The sequence below is a fragment of the Drosophila persimilis genome, unplaced genomic scaffold (genome assembly GCF_003286085.1).
Source record: "Drosophila persimilis strain 14011-0111.01,24,50 unplaced genomic scaffold, DperRS2 tig00000233-arrow-arrow-pilon, whole genome shotgun sequence".
Classification (NCBI taxonomy): Eukaryota; Metazoa; Arthropoda; class Insecta; order Diptera; family Drosophilidae; genus Drosophila; species Drosophila persimilis.
In genome coordinates this window covers 36,550-55,624 of record NW_020825308.1, presented here as the reverse complement: position 1 = coordinate 55,624, position 19,075 = coordinate 36,550, and the positions used below count along the sequence as shown (strand labels likewise).

The 19,075-nt window shown below is 41.9% G+C and overlaps 1 protein-coding gene across 1 annotated transcript; it reads left to right on the top strand.

Moving 5' to 3' along the window:
- The first annotated feature begins 5,374 nt into the window (after nucleotides 1–5,374).
- Nucleotides 5,375–18,501, top strand: LOC113565955 (fasciculation and elongation protein zeta-2). The gene is made up of 5 exons (XM_026989380.1): nucleotides 5,375–6,022; nucleotides 16,304–16,746; nucleotides 16,815–17,030; nucleotides 17,577–17,666; nucleotides 17,728–18,501. Exons 1-5 carry the CDS (start codon nucleotides 5,490–5,492, stop codon nucleotides 17,808–17,810), a joined length of 1,365 nt encoding a protein of 454 aa, XP_026845181.1. The 5' UTR covers nucleotides 5,375–5,489; the 3' UTR covers nucleotides 17,811–18,501.
- Nucleotides 18,502–19,075: the final 574 nt, after the last annotated feature.

The following is a 19,075-nucleotide window of genomic DNA, read 5'->3' as shown; positions in this document are numbered from 1 at the left end:
AACAAATATAATGAGCGGTTATAGATATGTAAATATACATAACATATTTCATACACGACTTCACATTAGCATATTTGTCCATTTGGGTAGAGTATATTTACCCTTATATTTTCTTATTTAATATCTACTAACAGGCAGATATGCACGAAACAGTCTATCACTAGACGCAAGTGTCCTCATAAGCCCCAGCAAACCAAACGCTCACAAATGATATCGCATACGAGTCAAATGCGAGACTTAACCCGACAAAACGCTCGCATTCGGACCCGCATATGATAGAAATATGATACTTGTGTCGTTCAGTTGGTGGCAGTGAAAGTATCATTTATGATAGCTCGCAAAGGAATCGTTTGCGAGCCTTTTGCGATATAATTTGCGAGCCTTTTGCGATATAATTTGCGAGCCTTTTGCGATATCATGTATGAGCCTTTTGCGATATCGTTTGCGAGTCTTTTGCGATATCATTTGCGAGTCTTAGATCTATTATATCTTTGCATAAGATCTAGACAGAGTAATGGCGTAGGAAACCTACACACACATACACAGTGCTGCTAATTTTTTATCAGAAAAAAGCTGTTTCTACCCAGTGGACCAAAAAGCGATAGTAAAACGGAACTATCATAAAATGTCCGGAAACGGAATAAGAAAAGAGCATTTACCGGACAAAAACCGAGTGACGACAAAGTCTCGCAAAACTATCACAAACGGACTTAAAAACGGGTGAAAAATGGACAGAAAAGTGAAACATAACGGAAAAAATAGCTAGGTACGGGTGAAGTCTCACAAAATGCTCGCAGACGGACTCAGAAAAGAGCATTTACCGGACGAAAACCGTGCGACGACCAAAGTCTCGCAAAACTATCACAAACGGACTTAAAAACGGGCACAATACGCAAGAAACGCCGGATCACGTAATAGAACATGAACGAACATGTCAAACTGCGGCCCGGCACAACGCCGCCGTTTTTTCGTTTTGTGTTATTTTGTGATTAAAAACCGCAGCAGAAGGACGTAAACGGGGAGTTAAATCATAAAAATAGTAAAAAAAAAAAGGAAAAATCGGTAAGTAAATTATTATTTATTTAATAGTATGGTATAGTGCACAAAATTTGAGTTTGGGAGCAGTATAAGACCCAAAAAAGACAACAATCTACACATTCTGTGTACATATGTATATATTTTTTCTAGCCATCTTCTTGTGCATCAGGCCACCTGCGTCAACGAATATAACAATTTTCGCTGGAACTGACTTTGCGCACCATTTTTTTTATACACAGGGGAGTACTAATATTAATAAAAATGCCATTTAAGCGAAAAAGCAGGAAATATATATGCGAATCGAAGCATATCAATAAAAGTACATCGAACATTAATATTATTGAAGAAAATGCAGCAGACTTTAGTTTTCCAGAGCCATGTAATGATTTTTCAAATGTTTTAGTTCAGCATTTCGAATCAACCAAATTTCTACATATTGACCAAATAAATGTTCAAAAATTATTTCTAATTACAGCTATCATGGAAAAATGAATAACCTGGACAAAAAAATGGACCTTATGCTTAATAAACTCGACGGAATAAATATCCTGGACAAAAAAATGGACATCATGATTAATAAACTGGACCGAAACACAGCGGAAATGGTGGCTCTTCGTTCCGAAATTGGCTCCATTAAGGCGAAGGTTTGTGGTGAGATCCGCAAACCCAAAGTAGTTCTGCCTTGCCAACCGCTCACAACCATAGAAGAATTGGATGATTTCGAGCATAACTTGCAGGAAGAAAGTTTCTTCAAAAATATGGTAAGTGTTTTGCGTGAAACTCACGAGCTAAAAATATATTCAAAAATAATTCTGTACAGATCGCAGAGTTAATGATGTCGGGCGAGAAAGCATTCGACAAATGGATTCGGAGTTCTTGGCGTTCAATTGTGTCCGACGAGGTCGCACGACAGTGCTCTTGGCGGGGCACAGAGGAGAAAAAGTGCAATAGGGGCTTGCGGGTTACTCTAGCCATCCGTAGTAAGTATTATTTTCAAATTAATATGTATATTGTAATATAATAAACATGATTATTTGTTTACAGCGGGATTTAAGGAAAGATTTTCGTTAGAAGACGCCGATTTCGACCGAATCACGCAAACATTTTTCCAGTACGCTCAGGACAGAGTGTCGAAGGAGAAAAAACAAATTAAATTTAATTCACTAATATAATTTTTTAATCTATTTATGTACCACCAAAATTAAAAATTAAAATAATTAAAATAAAATTAAAAATTATAAAAAACAAAACAAAAATTGTGCGTCCCTTTTCATATTACTTTCGGCTCGCAAAAGATATCATAAAGGGCTCGCAAACGATATTGCAAAAGGCTCGCAAACGATATTGCAAAAGGCTCGCAAAAGATATCATAAGCGGCTCGCAAAAACCTCGCAAAAAATATCATAAGCGGCTCGCAAAAGTCTCGCAAAAGATATCATAAAAGGCTGAGCTACCGAAAATGAAACTTTCACTGCCACAAACTGAGCGACTAGTGATTCATTTTCTTATCGTTTTCGGATCTCAATTTAAAGTTTTACACGGCTGAGTTTCGCTTAGCTCTCGTTTGCGATATCTTTTACGAAGTTTTGGTCCACTGGGTAGCTTAGCAACATTATAAAAAATCCAGAATTCCCGCCTCCCGCAATTCAGAAATTTTTCCCGCATTTGGTCTTGAAACAGCTAGATTTGACGCGAAAGAAGCGTAATCGGCTGCCTCAATTTTACAATCAGTACTATTTTATTTATCACCCTATAAAATGGAAGCCCCATGAGGTCTGTCCCGCATTTGTTCAGCCTTTGTCCGACCTATAACTATCCAGCTGAATTTTTTATCTTAAATAATTCTCACAATTCTGCCGCCAACAGAATTGGTCGGCCGGGAGTCTAATTCAGGTACTGCTCCTTTGTCTTGCGGTACAGTCTGAAATTACTGCCCCCTTTTGGCATAACAGCCGCGATTTTGCCCACGTCTAGTGGTATCATGGTTGTTCGGGTTTCCTCTTGGCCTTATAAAGTACGGCATAGATCTTCAAAATGACCCGGCGTCTTGGTGGGCGCGCCATATTGTCGCGGCACAGCTGTTCGAGCGTTATTTTGCGCGGCGACGACACCATCACCGAGTGAATCGCACGGAAGAACCGTTCCCAGATACTGTAGTTGACTTTCATAGAAAGTATTTTACTTATAATTACATTAAATTCATACATACATAGTTGGATATTCGTTAGTAACTCCGCGAGATCTGATTAAATAAAGAAGATTTTTCTAGTGGGTCTTGGTTTAATTTGAATGTTTCAACAACATTTTGGGCCTCCTCCGCCAATAGTTTGCGCATGTAAACGCTATCCCATAGCAGGGTATCAGCTACTCAGCAGGGTACTTGCCATGTTGGTCAGTTTAACGGACCCTAGGGACTAGTATTAAAATTGGTATTGTATTTTTTCATTGTTTTGTTGGGTTTGGGTACTGTTTTCAACAGTAAATATTATTTTAAATTTTAATTTTAAATATATCACACATTAACCGAAACGGTAGCTGAAACGGTTTTGAAACGGAAACTGCGCGATTTTTGTTTTCGGCCAATGAAAATCGTCAAAAATGTTTTTACTTAACCATTCCATGCACAAAAGTTGCGGCACCATTCACTTTGTATGGAAAAGGAAAAGGGAAAAGGATATTATTTATATTTATTTATTTGCGACTATTTTTTGTTTAACATTTTTGTTTAAACCTGATTTTAGTCAAAATACAAAAAAAGCAAGGACCAAAAACTAACCAATTTTGTAGAAAATTTATTCATCAATGACCTAAAATTATGTGGACAGAGCTAAAGGTTTTAGTTAGTCAGCATTATTCAACGGAATATCAAAATTGAGCAATGGTAACGACTATCCTCTTCGTTTGTCTTGCTTGCCCATTTTCGTTAAAACCTTTTCTTACGCAAAATCCAATAAAAGCAAACATTAAGAATAAGTCAGTTAAGTAGAAAAATGATGCATCAATTAAAAAAAATTTAATAATGTAAGCGCAGTTCAGGTGAAAGATATAGTGTTTTTTTTTTAAGTTCAGAGGAAAGCTGGCATGAGTCTACAAGAAGAATTTACAATCGTTAATATTTTTCGCCATTTACCTCAAGTAGTTAAACTATTTAAATAGATGCGGCTTAAGTGAGCTAAGCTCGGTTTTTCATCATACGAGACGCTATATTGTTGTTGAGGAACCAAAATTGAGGCAAAAAAGTCAAAGTCTAGTATTTAAAATAAGCCAGTCAAGTAGAAAATAGATTTATCAATTGGATAAAATTATGTGGGCAGGGCTGAGAGATCTAGAAAGCTAGTAATATTCCACGGAATATAAAAATCGGGGAATATAGAACTTGAATTCGCCAGTATATTTACGGTATATTTTGTACAATGAGACGGTATATTTTGGTATATTTCTGAGGGTCGGACGGTATATTTTAACGACAAGTCACACTGGTCACTCTGCAATTCACACTAGTGATGTAAATTTGAATGAAAACATCGATGTCGATGTCCATCGATGTTGTCAAAATCAAACATCGATGTTGGATTGATACATCGGATTTATTCTTCGATGCATCGATGTATGACCGATGTTTCAAAACTTTCCCATTTGATTATAAAACCGAATATTCAACAAAGGAAAAATTAAACTTGAGCTTTCATAGCAGAGTTTTACATATCATAGGACTAAACGAAACAATATTTAACATAAAAGAAATGATTATGCTTTCATAGCAGTCTTTTACATATCACTGTAGATATCATCAGAGATAACTAATATTTCAAATAAGTACTATTTGTCAATGCTTTCCAAAAACCAAAATGCGGCTTAGTCGCACAGGTGAAAGTCTATTACGTTTTCGACTTAATATGTTAGCAGCCGCTGAGTACACCCGTTCAAAATACACCCAGAAGATGCCATTAACGTAAAAATTGCATTGCAATTTTGTATAAATTAGGATAGGTACTTTTCCCACCGTCCCAAAAACACGAAGGATTGCTTTCAAATGAGGCAGGCATTGCTGTGTTTGCTGCTTACAAATTTGAAACTAATCGGTCGATGTTTTGCAAAACATCGATACATCACTCAACATCGGTAGCAGCAAAAACATCGGAAAACATCAGTAAACATCGGCAGAAAAACATCGATGCTCGATGCATCGATGTTTTTTTACATCACTACTCCGAGGCTTTTATCTTTGTACGTCGTCGTTGTTATAATTGAATTCAATTTGCCAGCGAATCGGTTCAGCAAATATTACTCACGACTTAATCGATCGAGTGTGTGATTTTTTTTTATTGTTTTTCCTAACTGTGCAGGTTTAAAAACGAAACTCGGGACAGTGCTTAACTCAAAATAAACTAAATAAAATAACCAAGCCAACCGAGTGCCCAGTGCTGATTCCTGCTCTTTGCTCGCGTGCCATGCGTGACCTCGGCACCAAAATGGCCGAGCTAAAATTCGAGGCTCCCCTGGCAAAGTTCGAGGAGACAGATGAGTGGGGCGGCTGCGACTTCATCTCTAACCAGAACGCCCTCAATGACACGCTTAACCTGAACCTGAAGGAGGTCAGTGTGGGCAGAAAGCCAGATGCCTCCAAGCTTCGCCTCCTTGAAGATGCGGTCCGTGACGCGCATATCAGCAAGAACGGCGGCGTCGGCAGTAGCGCCGGGACCATCAGTCCCAATTGCAATTCTTTGTTGAGCGGATCCGTCACCGATCTGGGCGTCTCCGACGCGGGCCTGGTGCCTGGCGACGGAGAGGTGCTGGACAAGCCGTCGGCGGCCCAAGGGGATCATGTGGACAACTTCACAGAGACATTCGGCGGCAGCCTGGAGGATCTGGTCAACACGTTCGACGACAAGATAACTAAGTGCTTCGGCAACTACGAGGAGAACGTCGAGGAGCTGGCCCCGGTGCAGGTGCGCAGCCAGGAGGAGATCATGAATGAATGCCAGTGAGTAGCCCAGCCATCCTGTATCCACATTCTCAAGCGCTCTTGTATTATGTAAAGTGCATCATTGTGTGCTGGTTTTGTCTCTATTGCGACGCTGCTGGCGGGTAGTGCGCATGCCCCACTCATCCTCCCCCGGGTCCAACCAAGGCTAACCCCGGCCTCACATAAAGACGTAATCCTAGTAGGTGGTGGTAGTTTCTGGATCGATAAAAGTGTCGGGAGTTGTTTTTCGCTCTTTCGGTATATTCCCACTGTATACGGGGGAACACTGTTGCTCTGTGGGTGGATGAGGGAACGGGGGAGTGAGGCTGCAGATGCACTACATAAATTCTGCCCTGTCAGGTTCCGTCCCGATTGTCCAAAGCTAAACCATGACGATAACGGAAGGGAGACAGTCGAGTGTGGGGCGCAATAAATTATTTCATATCCAATGTCCATAAATATACAAGCAAACAAACGGCATAATCCGCTAGGGACCGCTTCTAGTCTTCGTCTGTCCAGCGGGCAATTGCAATAAAAACAAAAACCAATGGCGCACAAAATTCTTTCCGGCAATCCGCGTGACATCAGCCATTCTTTCGACTGTGAGCGCAAATACTCGCCCACATCCTGTGCAAATCAACTTGGAGAATAGCCCAACATTGTCCCAAATATTGAGCAATATACATACATACATACATACATATATGTGCCATTAGATCACAGTACTAGGCTTAAAGCTTACCGGACCATCGTCACCAGTTTTTGCCCCCTCTGCAACAGTTCTTTCTTGTTGGCCATCCCCTGTTCCACCTGTCAATGTTTTTCTCTTTCCCATCCAAGCATGTACACATACAACATACATGGGCACCTACACACACACACACACACACACACATGTGTGCACACATATTTAGCGCATTGAAGATGGTTCACATAAAGCAAACGGGAAAACGGTCAGACACGATTACGATGCGGAAACTCGAATTTTAGCTAAACGCATGCTCTGCATATCACGACTGCGATGAGCGGTTCCAGCTAAGAGTATCTGGTCGACTTGGGGAAACTTGTTCAGTCCTGATTCTCGGCTGTCCAGCAGAGCTGCATTCCCACCTAGGGCTCTCTGCCCTTCTTCGTAACTGTATTCCAAGGACAACCCAGATAGAAATTCTGTTTGTTGGGCAAGCGATGGAGAGGGACAAAAGGAGAGTGAGACGGAAGATGGGCAGAAGCTAACGGATTTGCCATATGCCAATTATGGCACAGTACTACCCATATAGGCCGGACTCCTCCGGTTTCGATCGTAAGGCACACGCCACAAGAGCCGGGGGAGGGGGAGAGAGAAAGTCGTGACAACGGTGCCAAGTCTCTAGTACCAACATTTAATTGGGCTGCTTGGCGGTTGACTCGGCGCTTTCAGCCTAGCGAAGCCCAAAATCGATTCCCGTTTTGACCAGAGTTCAATGTTCTGCGTTCTGCCAAAGACAATATAAATAGCTAGATGAGTAACGACCATACATTTCAATGGTCATATGCAGCGAGGTGTTTGGAATTTGACACGACGCACGCTGAATAGCCCAAGGACAATTATTCTAATCTGAAGTCTTGTATGAAATACATTATGTATTTAAAAAAAATTAAAAATAAATACTGCGCTAAATAAGACTTTTCTGAAATGCATTTCAAAGTAATGGGTCTTTGACAGCGCCATCATAAAAACCCATGCAAGTAGGCAGATCTAAAATGTATGGGACACGGCTAAATCTCAGCCTCATGTATATAAGAAGAGAGCGGCTGGCTCTGGAGCGATCCAAAGACCCTGGAGCCACCTCTAGAGCCAGGCAGAAAAAATCGAGTACAAACAATTCGTATGGCGTTACTCATGTTACTGTTTATATGAATAGACCTAATAATATATCATACGATATATTTTGTTTACTTTTTTCCTTTGCCACTAGTTCTCGTTACCCTTTCAGACGGTATCAGCCAGATGTGGGGCCTTGTAGGGCCAAACATTGACTAAAATTCCCCTTTTAAAAAGAATTGTTCAGTAAAGAACAAATTTGTCTCCTTTCAAAAGGTACAGAAAAGGACACAGTGAGTGACATAAGTCGTAGAAGAATTATTTCTTTAAGGCTAAACTGAAGAACATATTTGAGATTTGGGCCCAGTTTGAGGGATTTTCAATAGATTTCCGAAGAATTGATCGAAACCAACTAAAATGCGCGATTTCAAATAAATATTTACATACATATTCGGATGTTGTCCTTCTACTATATACATATGTTTACGTACGTTTTTGCACACACCCAAAGCCGTTCTCGACTCTAGGTTGTTGGTTGTTAAATATTGGGGGCGATGACGGGGTAAGCAAACGCCTAAGCAACCGGCAACCGCCCTCTTATGTATGTAGTAAGAGCCAAATAAAAACAATAAAACAATTTATACAAATGTATATTTGTACATATGTATGTATGTATGTATGGATGTATTTCCCCAGCAGTTGTCACTTTATGGATGGATGAGTCATCCAAGCGACATGTCGTAGCGTGTTTACGGGGCAAGAAAGAGAGCGATAGAGAGCGCTAGAGAGCGAGAGCGAGTAAGCTTAATGTGTATCAATTTGAATGCATTACTGTGCGGTGCAGGACCTGGCTTGGGGTTGTTGCTGCTCTTATTGCACGAGAGCCGTTTCCGGGCCGCAAACTTTTCGGACCCCACTGGATTGGGTCGGACGGGGGTGGCTGAAAGGACGTTAACCTTTTAGGCATTGTTTCGAGGCGTCGCCGAGGGCACAGTCACAGACACAGACACAAACACCCCTCACTGCAAGCCTACATGATATGTGTATGTGTGTGTGTGTGTGTGTAGGTGCTTGATAATTGTCGGAGGGAGATGGCTTGAGCGAACCTAACCTCGCTCAATCTAAACCTTTTCCGCGACTTCCTCTGCCTCTGCCAATACTGGCGCCATTCAGCTATTATAGATGTCTGACTGCCGTAAGAGATAGACCTGATGACTAATTCACCACACACACACACACACACACACACACACACACACACGGACACGGAGCTCGCTTTTGCGTCGGACTATTACATCATAAGGCAACGAAAACAAGGAAAACAAACGAAAAATAACATTTTAAATACAGTCAAGGACAACCGAAAAAGGAGCAGCAGAGAGATGAAGGAAAAAGAGGAGGGAGCATTAGTGGGGAACAGAGTATTTGAGTGGATCTTTTATAATTGAGTGCGTCCCCGATGCTCCTACATAGAGATGCGAATGGACCGTGTCTTCGCTCGTGTCGCACATCTTGCGTGCTCGTTCAAAACACGACGAACCAAAGTGTTCGTGCAAGAAACAGATGATCAGATGAAGCCCCTCACGCACTAAATACATTTGGAAATATTCATGGTCTAAAAATACACTAAAAGTTCTAAAATTAACTAAAAAATTACACAAATTCAACCTCTATAACTACATACTTCCTATTTAATGACCCGGGGACGTTTTTCGAAGGAATTGGAATGCATTGCAATATTCATAAAAGTGTTAAGAAGGAGCGGGAACGTTGTGAGCCGCGGTAAGGGCCGATATATGGGCGTTACACACATTCACTTCCACCACAAATCTCATATACCCCTATATACTCTTTAAGTATCGACGACGACCGTGTTGGACCCTGTTTGGACAATTTTGAACAGTGCGTTTTGGAAATATTTATATTTTTTTTCGTCTTGGGTCGTGCCGAGAAATTTCATTGCAAGCCCATCTCTAACTCTGAGTCATTGAGACTGGAATTGGGATGGGACGAGATGATGGGATGATTCTGTTCGGCCTTATGACTGAGAGTGAGAGGCGGGGGTGTCGAGGGTACCCAAAAGTCCTCGACACCAGACAACAGCCATTGAGCAGGCAGCAGCGAGTCGCCTACGCACAGTGGACGAAATTATCAATATAGCACGCAAAACTTCTTGCTGGTACAAATATCTGAATATACAAATCGGTTGTTGTAGAAATATGTAGAGCAAATAATTGCATTTTTAGGTAAAACGATATAAGAGTTTGCTTAAAAAAAAAACCCAGAGTAAACCGATGATGGACTGCAATTTATTTGAATTTAAAATGGAAAAGTTGTATTTTTATCCATACAAAATCCCACTGTTATTTCCGCCCTCACAATTTTGAAAACACTAAAAATTATAGACCGTGTCTTGTCTATCGATTCTGATTCTGGTTTAGATCGGATCATTGTTATAGCCACAAGGAACAAAAGAAACTGCAGTGGCTACCTATTCTCTCTCTCTCTCACACACTCTTCGTCAGACGCTCTTCGTGAATAAAAAATATAAAGAAAAATGGAAACCGATAAAATCGAATATATAAAAATCTTCCAAACGGTTAGATCAAACAGCTATACCAAACGACATATAAAATATATTGCATCAATTACGTAAATCATAAGCTTACTTATTTTCTATCTCTCTCTCACACAGATATACTGACTGGGTACAAAGTAGATCCGCGGCCTTTGCCGCGACTCACAACGTTCCCCCTCGCTTTAATTATGCAAATAAAAGTAAAAATCGTATTTAAAAAAATATGGAATAAGTATTGGATGGTATGAACAAAGGGAAAATGGTGGGGTGCTGAGGCGTGAGGCGAGGCGGCGGGAGGTTGCATCTGCAATCCGTTGTCACTAATGCCCAGTTCTGAAAGCACTCTGAATGCGGCACTTGCAACAAAGCTGGGCATCACCTACAGAGACAGTTGTAGGAAATGTGCTGAACCTGGGGCAATCGAAGCCCGGCTCTCCCAAGGGCAAGGAGGAAACACCTGGGCGCCCCGGTGCTGGCATCGCTGGAAGATGCCTCCCAAGAGGACGCCACAGGAACTTCTGGGCTTTGGCCTAAAAACACCTCGATTCTCGAGGACCCCTATCCGAATAACTAGGGGCCATACTGGCCTATGCGTGGCCCCGTTAAGGGCCAGCAAAACGGAACATTGCAGCAGCGCACTTTCCTATAAACATAAAATAGGGCCTTGTCGACACCTGGTGCAGAGCGATTAATAAACGTATGGAAAGAAATTACAATATTTCACTTCGTTTTCGTTCCGGCCATGCCCGTCTCTGGTATGTCCATGGGTCTCCGCATATTTGCAGTTATTTGTTTATGGGCCACATATGTGTGTGTGTGTGTGTGTGCGGTATGTAACTGCGGTTTTAACGCTGTTAGATCGCCATGGAAGCCATAAATATTTGTAATTTCTTTCTGTCTCTCGCTCTGCCCCACGTCCCGCTCACCACACCCTGGTGGGTCTCCAAGTGGCTCCACCGATCCGGCAGACTCTTTGGCTCTCTCTCTCTCTCTCGTGCGTTTTGTTAATTTGAATGGCCTATTTATACAAATTAATTATAAATCGAATAAACCCGGGAGCCCGAGACCACAAACTCCAAGAGAAGAATGCCTAGGGAAATTCTCCGCGAACGTCCTCTACTATGGACTCGCATTTGGCTCTTCTTTTTGTTGCTGTCCCTGGCTGTGTCCCCAATCCCCCCTCCAATCGAACCGCCGTGTGCCAACGCAAAGTGTGAACCTCCTAAAATTAGAAGCACTTTGAAGTTTCTGTTGTGGTTGCATATATTTTGTTCTCTTCACTCTTCAAAGAGGCTAGTCTAGGCGTAGTACCTAAAGCATTACAAATTTTTGGAGAGAAGCTAGGCCCAAACCTACGAAAACTTTCACACCCGTCCCAATGGAGACAGCGACACCCTCTCTTCTTTTGACATGTCTTTGTTAGACGTGGTCTCACGCCTGGCCTGGCCGAACAACTCTTTGGCTTGGCCATTAATCGCAGCGAAAATGGGAGAGCGATACCCCCTTAAAAGTGCGCTTTAATGGGAAAAATAACCCGATTTGCAGTCAAAATATGTCAAATATGAATGGAACGGATCCCTAAGACTTGCAGACTTCTGCAGACCTTAGAGCGGAACAGGTAACGTTTGGTTACCTCCAGTTACCAAGCAAACATTTTAAAGGGTATGAATTGGTCGTACCACGATGGCACGGAGCTATTCTCTTCGGTTGGCAAAATTCAATGTGTGGATGATGTAGTGTCCGCTGCGGTTGAGTGAAAATACCTGTGAACCAACTCCAAAATACAGTAACAATAACAAGGGAGACACGAAGAGCCGAAAGAAGAATTTCGAGAGGGTTTGTACAGATCATAGACTCTGAGTTTCACCTTTGTGGTATTTGGGTTGGGTTTCAATTCGCAAAATGATTGTGGAGATCTATCAACTCTAAAACTCTTTACATCTGATCCGATAGGTCTGAAACTCTCCTCCCAAATAATCTACATTGGCAAATGTATTTAAATTTAAGCTAAAACGTAATTGATTTTATTTTCCTCAAACTTTGGTTCGTCATCCCCCAAGAGTATAGCCAGAAGAAAGCGTATGTTCCTTATTTATGCTTGCTCAGCATCAATGGGCGCGTCGATATGGCCATTTCCGTCAGAGACTATAAGACCTAGAGTGCAGACTCCTGAGATATCACAATGAATCAAGTTGAAAACTGAAATCGCAGCATAATAGAGAGTACGTGAGTTGGCGGCCCAAAACGTTTCGACTGCTCTCATCCAAGAGGGCCATAACGTTTCAGGCGGCTTTCTTGAAGATGGTTTTCCTCAATGATTTAGCCAGAGACTTTATAGCAAGAGATCGGAAGAGACCTTTGGTCTGCCAAAAACATCTGAGATTTAGTTTAAGAAACTGTTCCATCTAGGGTGTGATCTTCTGTCGCTTGTGAGCTTTATTGTGACCATTGAAAAATATCACAATATTCGTTACACTTTTTGGAATAAATTGCGGTTTTTACTTGGCTTCGGAAAGATAGGCGTAAAAAGTTACGCTCCACCAAATACACGATACAAAACGGTACGTATTCAAATTAGATGTCTTCGGCGGTACGAGACCATCCATCCATCCGGTCCGATTTCCGATTCGATTCATACATAAATCTTAACTTCTCCTCAAACGTGTGCGATAATAGGATTTACCAAAATATTCAATTTCCGATGAGCAGTAAGAGAAATTCACAGATGTCCAGAGAGCTCTTGTTCTCCTTCCTCCCATAGTGGCCAGAAGTGTTTGTGCTTCTGTCTCTCTCTTATGAGCAGCTCCTGCAACCATTGCGCTCTCCCGATGCGCTCTCTTTGCGGGTCTTATTTTACTTAGCCCAACAGCTAACGAGTAGCACCTGTCCGCTTTAAAAACTGCTACTTCCTCGCTATCAGATAAAGATCATATGATAGTTCTTGGCGACTTCAAGAATCGGATCCGACCCTAGTGCTGTTGGCCCCCTGACGACTCCTACCATTCGACTTTCGAAGCGTCGCTCGACATAGGAACTGTATTGGATCGGTCGGGTAGGCTTGACACATTTTTCTTTTTTTTCTTCCCGCCTTCCTGTTCGATTAAATCTGAGAAACCTCCGTGGTCCACCAAAGAGTTGGCCAGTCTGAAAAACTTAAGAAAAGGAGAAAGAAGTCATGGCGTAACGAATCCAGTTGCCTGGATGGGAGGGGGCTATGTGGGTCCCATAGGTGGCTGTGGTGATCACCAGAATGATCCATCCATCTTCATTATAACGATGATGTAATGGCTAATTTGTGGCTCTGTGTGTTGACTCATCTCGGACGACCAACCATTTATTTGTTTATCTAAATGCTCGCAATTAGAATTCATTAAAATGTTCCTATTTCCGTCATAAATGTATATCAGGGAAAAAGTATTCGTCCAAACGATGAGAAACGGTGTTATGCGAGGCGGCTCTTTCGGCGTTTCGTCGTTTCGGCAATCTGCCATGCCACTGAAGCCAACTGTTAATTGTCGGAAAGTAATGAATAATGAATAATGAATTGTGGCAACTTGCTCCACATCAGACACGTAGTGCGTCAGGGTCAGCCACAAAGCTCCCGAAACAACAGAAGAAACGCCACAATGTAGCGATATTCGAAAGGTATACGGCATACATTGGTAGCCTCCCTTAAGCTCTTCCCGATCAGCAGGAAATCTTCTATGGCCCGTGCACAGTGTGTGCAGAACGGATCTGTCTCCCACTAAAACCGGATAAGTCGGATTTACGGCACTCATGTCCTTCTAAAAGCTACGTGAGATAAAAGTTGGCTTCTCCGATAGGTTCACCCTTTTAGTGCCCTAGGTCCGGAACAGTACGTCGGGTCCATATGGTAGAGAGTATGCCAAACCGTGTTAATAAATTCATATCTTTTAAGGTCTAAGGACAAAGTATTCGGTTTTAGCTGACGAAAGTCAGTGATGTAAGGAGTGTAGTCGTATATAAGGACTGAGTATCGGGTATGACAGTAGAGCCGCGGGCCTAAGCGCTGCCCACAAAGTTCCAGACCGTTAATAGAGTATTCCCAATCTTTTTCCCTTAGCTACCACGGCAGACATAGAGAATTTCGTCCCCAATTTTCCGTTCCAGCTCATGTTTTGTAGGCTTTGGATTATTCCCAGCATGAAACGCCACTCCATATGCAGATCCGGAAGGCAAGGCGACCGGTTAAAGACACGAGAGTTATCATTATCCCTCTCTTTATAGTATCATATTTATCAGACTCCAAGACTCCAAGACTCCGAGACCCCAAGACTCCAAGACTCCAAGATACTTGTTGGGGGTTCGTTGTGTGTTCGCTTGCGATAAATGCTCGGTCAGCCGGAACATTTCATCTTTATTGGAGATGAAGGGGAATATTTTATTATTAATGTGCTTGTGTTAATTGCCCAAGGCGATGAAGGCGATTCAGATGGAGAGATTGTGAGATGGAGATGATGTCTGTTGCAGTGGAAAGCCAGCTGTGGAATCCAAACAGAAAAATTAGCTATGAAAACCGCCGCTTGATAGACTTGATCACGGCACAAGGAACTTAGGAACTTGGGATGGGTTTGGCTTTATTATGGATGGGCACTTCTAGAGACCTCTGGAAGCATTGTTATGGCCTTCAGTCCATCTAGTGTCCAGGTGGGCTCTCCCCTTCGATAACAACGGCTTTCCCCAATGCACTGAAAGCTTTCTCTGGATGCTCCTCAATGCTCAAAGAATCTCAACAGAGGGGAGAAATAAGTCTTTGGGCAGCAGATCGAAGTTTCGATCAGCAAATATGCGCATGTCACGTTCCACTTTAAGATGTTCAAAATAAAATACTGTCAGTATACACACACACAGACTAACACACAAATGTTCCAAGAACGAAATACTAACATTATCATCTCATTTTTAGAAGTGAGTAGCGCTCGGCATCTGAGTATTTGTGTGTGTATCTGTGTATGTGACCCAAATTCTGGGGGGAATGTCATCAGCATTTTTGATGTTTTGATGTGTCAATGTTACTTCATAAAAGTGTTCCACTTGGCGTTTCCGACTTAGATTAGTTTCGTTCGCTCGCAGACTCACAGAGTCTGTAGTTTTTTGTTCGCTCCAAAACTGTTGCCCACACGAGAAAATATATGGCATATATCTATACTCGTATATTAATATGCACGATCATTGAAAAATGTACTCGTCCACACATTTGTAAATGCATGTGTGTGCGATAAATGTATATGCCGTCCGCGGCACTTAACGAGCAAGAGCCAGCCCATCGCTAGAAATATATGTAAATTTATTATACTCGGTACTCGAAAAATGTATAGGGGTATATTAGGTTCGTGTAGGTGTCGTTTGCCACCCCATAAGGTCCATCCCAACATACTGACGGCCTGGAGAAGCCCTTCACTTTCACGCCATCTAGCGGAGTGAGCGAGATACAACGACCGGAGAGAGAATGTTCCGTACTTTGCATACTTTGTAGTCTGTAATTATCAGAATAAAATTTACTAAAAACACACTGGAAACACCCTATTTTTGTGGATACACTCCCCTTACCACAGCCAGGCCTTACCCCTAGCCAGCACCACGGTTGTACCCTGCGTGTTGTCACGAACAATTTATGCGCTCTGCTTGTTTCGTACATTTCTCATCTTGTCTTGTCCATTTTTAATTTTTGTTGGCTTGCCTTGGGCTTTTGGTTTCTCGCGTCTTCCACGCCTTCCCAATGCCATGAATACTATGTACTTATCAGAATGCTTCAGCTGCATCTTGAGCAGTGCTTTGGTATTATTTTATAGATAAAAACAAATCAATCTGTCCTTTTTGCGAGGACTCGCAACGTTTCGACTGCCTTTTCGCTTACCTTAAACGAAACCTAACTCCAAGTTTATTCTGTTCTCTTCAGAATGTGGTGGACCATCACTGGAAACTTTGGAAACATTCTGCCAATCGACTGGTCCAAGTCGTATACCCGTCAGATGCACATGCCCACACTCAACCTGGGCCAGAATCACACAAAGCAGCAGCAGCAGCAGCAGCATCAGCGCAATCAGCACCAGCTCCAGAAACACCAGCACTCGTATCCACACACTCCAGGCGGCGACGAGTTTAACGATCTGGCCAGCGAGGACGAGGCGGTAGCTAACGACTTGGACATGCACGCGCTGATCCTGAACGGCCTGAACGGGGACATCGACGACCAGCCCATCAAGACGGTCGAGGAGGTCATCAAGGAGATTGACGACATCATGGACGAGGCGGAGAGTCCCTTGGATGAGCCCGACACCTGCGAGTCGGAGGTCATAGAGAAGGCTCGCGAAGTGCTTGGGGCGCCCCTGTACGCAGAAAGTAGGAACACAAATCGAAGTCAATTTGCTTGAAACTAATGTATATGAATTTCCAAAAATTTCCAAAAGAGCTGCAATATCTCAGCACAACACAGTTGAACGAGCTGTACATGGAGATGGAGGTGCTGATCCAGGAACTGAGCGAGACCCTGATCAACGAGCTGGCGCTGCGCGATGAGCTCGAGTACGAGAAGGAGCTAAAGAACTCATTCATCTCCCTGCTGCTGGCCGTGCAAAACAAGCGTCGACAATACCACGTTGAGAAGAAGCGTGGCAAGTTCCAGGGTACGTTACGGACACCTTTTTGTCCTGCCACTTGTGCAGTGTAGGGAGATACACAGCCCATACACAGCCGAAAGCGTTTCCAACTCATTTTTGTGGCCTTTAAGTAGTATTAAGAGTCCCCCTCTTTGGAAAACTTCAGATCCATCGTTCCCATGTTAGCTTTAGAGTTTGTTACGTCTAGAGTTTGCTCGTCTACGAGATAACTGGTAAAAAACTATTGTTAAATACTAGATATCTGCATGGCTCCATTCGAGACGTATGTAAATCCAATAGAATGCATTCGAATTGAGTTGAGCTGCGTTTCACAGACCTCCGGCATTGAGTGGTATGAGTTAGAATGAAGGGGTGCACAAAATGAACTGAAAGACAGACGAATTACTCGAATTTTTGTGAGCGTACTCGGGGTATACTCACAGATTCACACTGATTGCTGTCCAAATTTGCACGCAGAAAACAAAGCCCTCACTCTCACTGATTCAAGTCGTGCCGCTTATATATATATGTATATTATTCTTACTTGCTAATAACATTGATTGACGTCTACAGGTCCCGAGCCCAAATACTTGACCACTGTTATTCCGTATCACCTGGAGAATGGTACGCCCAACAATCAGTCCCTGCAGGTCCTGATTAAGAGTAAGTTCAAGAGAGCACAGTAATCGTTGCAGCATTCCTTTAATGATTCTCCCTCCCGCAGTACTCAAGGCCATAAATGAAGACAGCCCCACGGTGCCGGCTCTTCTCACGGACTACATACTGAAGGTTCTCTGCCCCACATAAGCGATGCAACTGCTAAGGAACCCAATCTATCGCTTTATCTCTCTGTCTGTGTTTATACAACTATACCGTAAATCTATATACATACATACGTGCATATAAATATTATAATTTAACGATTAGATTTTATTCTAAACGATTATTTTAATTGCTATCCGTTTCTGCAAACACTTTCTCAGCCAATGAAAATGCTTAGAAGATAGCCGATGAGATTTCCATATATAGATCAAATATGTAACAAATATGTAACACATGTAACACATACATACATACATATATAGACGTAAATATCGAATTAAATATTTGCGGAAAGTGTGCTAGACATAATTGGCCAGTCCTCGCCACGGCGACTATTCTCACTTCTCTCGAATTGAATCCGCTTGGAATCCTCTACAGCCAGTAATATTTACACTAAATCGAGTCATATTGTTAGAGAGCAGATTCCAACTAAGCTTAATATATTTACAAATATACACAAATGTATCTTTATGTCTAAGGAGGGGAGTGGCAAACTATCTCTATTTCACAGATTGCACAGATCACAGAGATCGCAGAGATTGCAGAGATTGCAAAGAGGATGTATATACTTATAAACTTATTGCTTAGTTCATATTGATTCTCGTTGTATTGATCGATCCAAGCGGGACTCTCGTTGTCCGGCAGCAAATCCCTAGCCTAGCTTGTACCATATGTAACTTATATGTATAGATTGTAAGTTGTGTATGGCCGCAGACCTCTAGCTGGACAGGGACCTTTCCATATGCCGCCGATTCCACATGTGTTCGTCGTGAAATTATATAAACCTTAGCGTCAAATTTGCATCGTTTGAGACGGGATTTAGGCTCAAGAGATTGTTTTCGCATCAATTTATGTTTTTATATACATTATTTAAGCGTTTTTGTTTTTTTTTTTTTGCTCATGGCCATAAAACGCGTTTTGTTTTGTTCCAAACAAAAGATATGAAAGGGATTAATATAATTTTAATTTGCATAGGAAACGCTGTGTTATTTACTTTTACCAAGCAAGCATAAATACAACTAATAAATAAATAAATAAAAACTACAAATAAAAACAAAAGAAAGAAAAATGTAGTTAAAAAGTCAGTCTGGCTCATAGTACTGTTATTTTTATTACGAGGCCTATTTTTTCTTCTTTAATTATTAAGCTACTTTCACACAAAACAAAGAATCCAAAACAAAAAATATATGAATAAATAAAAAATACAATTATATAAAGGTGGCATCGTCAAGTCCAACAAGAACAACATT

Bases quoted from the DNA above. Each gene is read 5' to 3' on its own strand.
- LOC113565955 (XM_026989380.1), top strand. From the start codon at position 5,490: ATGCGTGACCTCGGCACCAAAATGGCCGAGCTAAAATTCGAGGCTCCC. The intron at 16,747-16,814 runs GTAGGAACACAA...AATTTCCAAAAG, and splicing joins GGCGCCCCTGTACGCAGAAA to AGCTGCAATATCTCAGCACA. The intron at 17,667-17,727 runs GTAAGTTCAAGA...TCCCTCCCGCAG, and splicing joins CCTGCAGGTCCTGATTAAGA to TACTCAAGGCCATAAATGAA.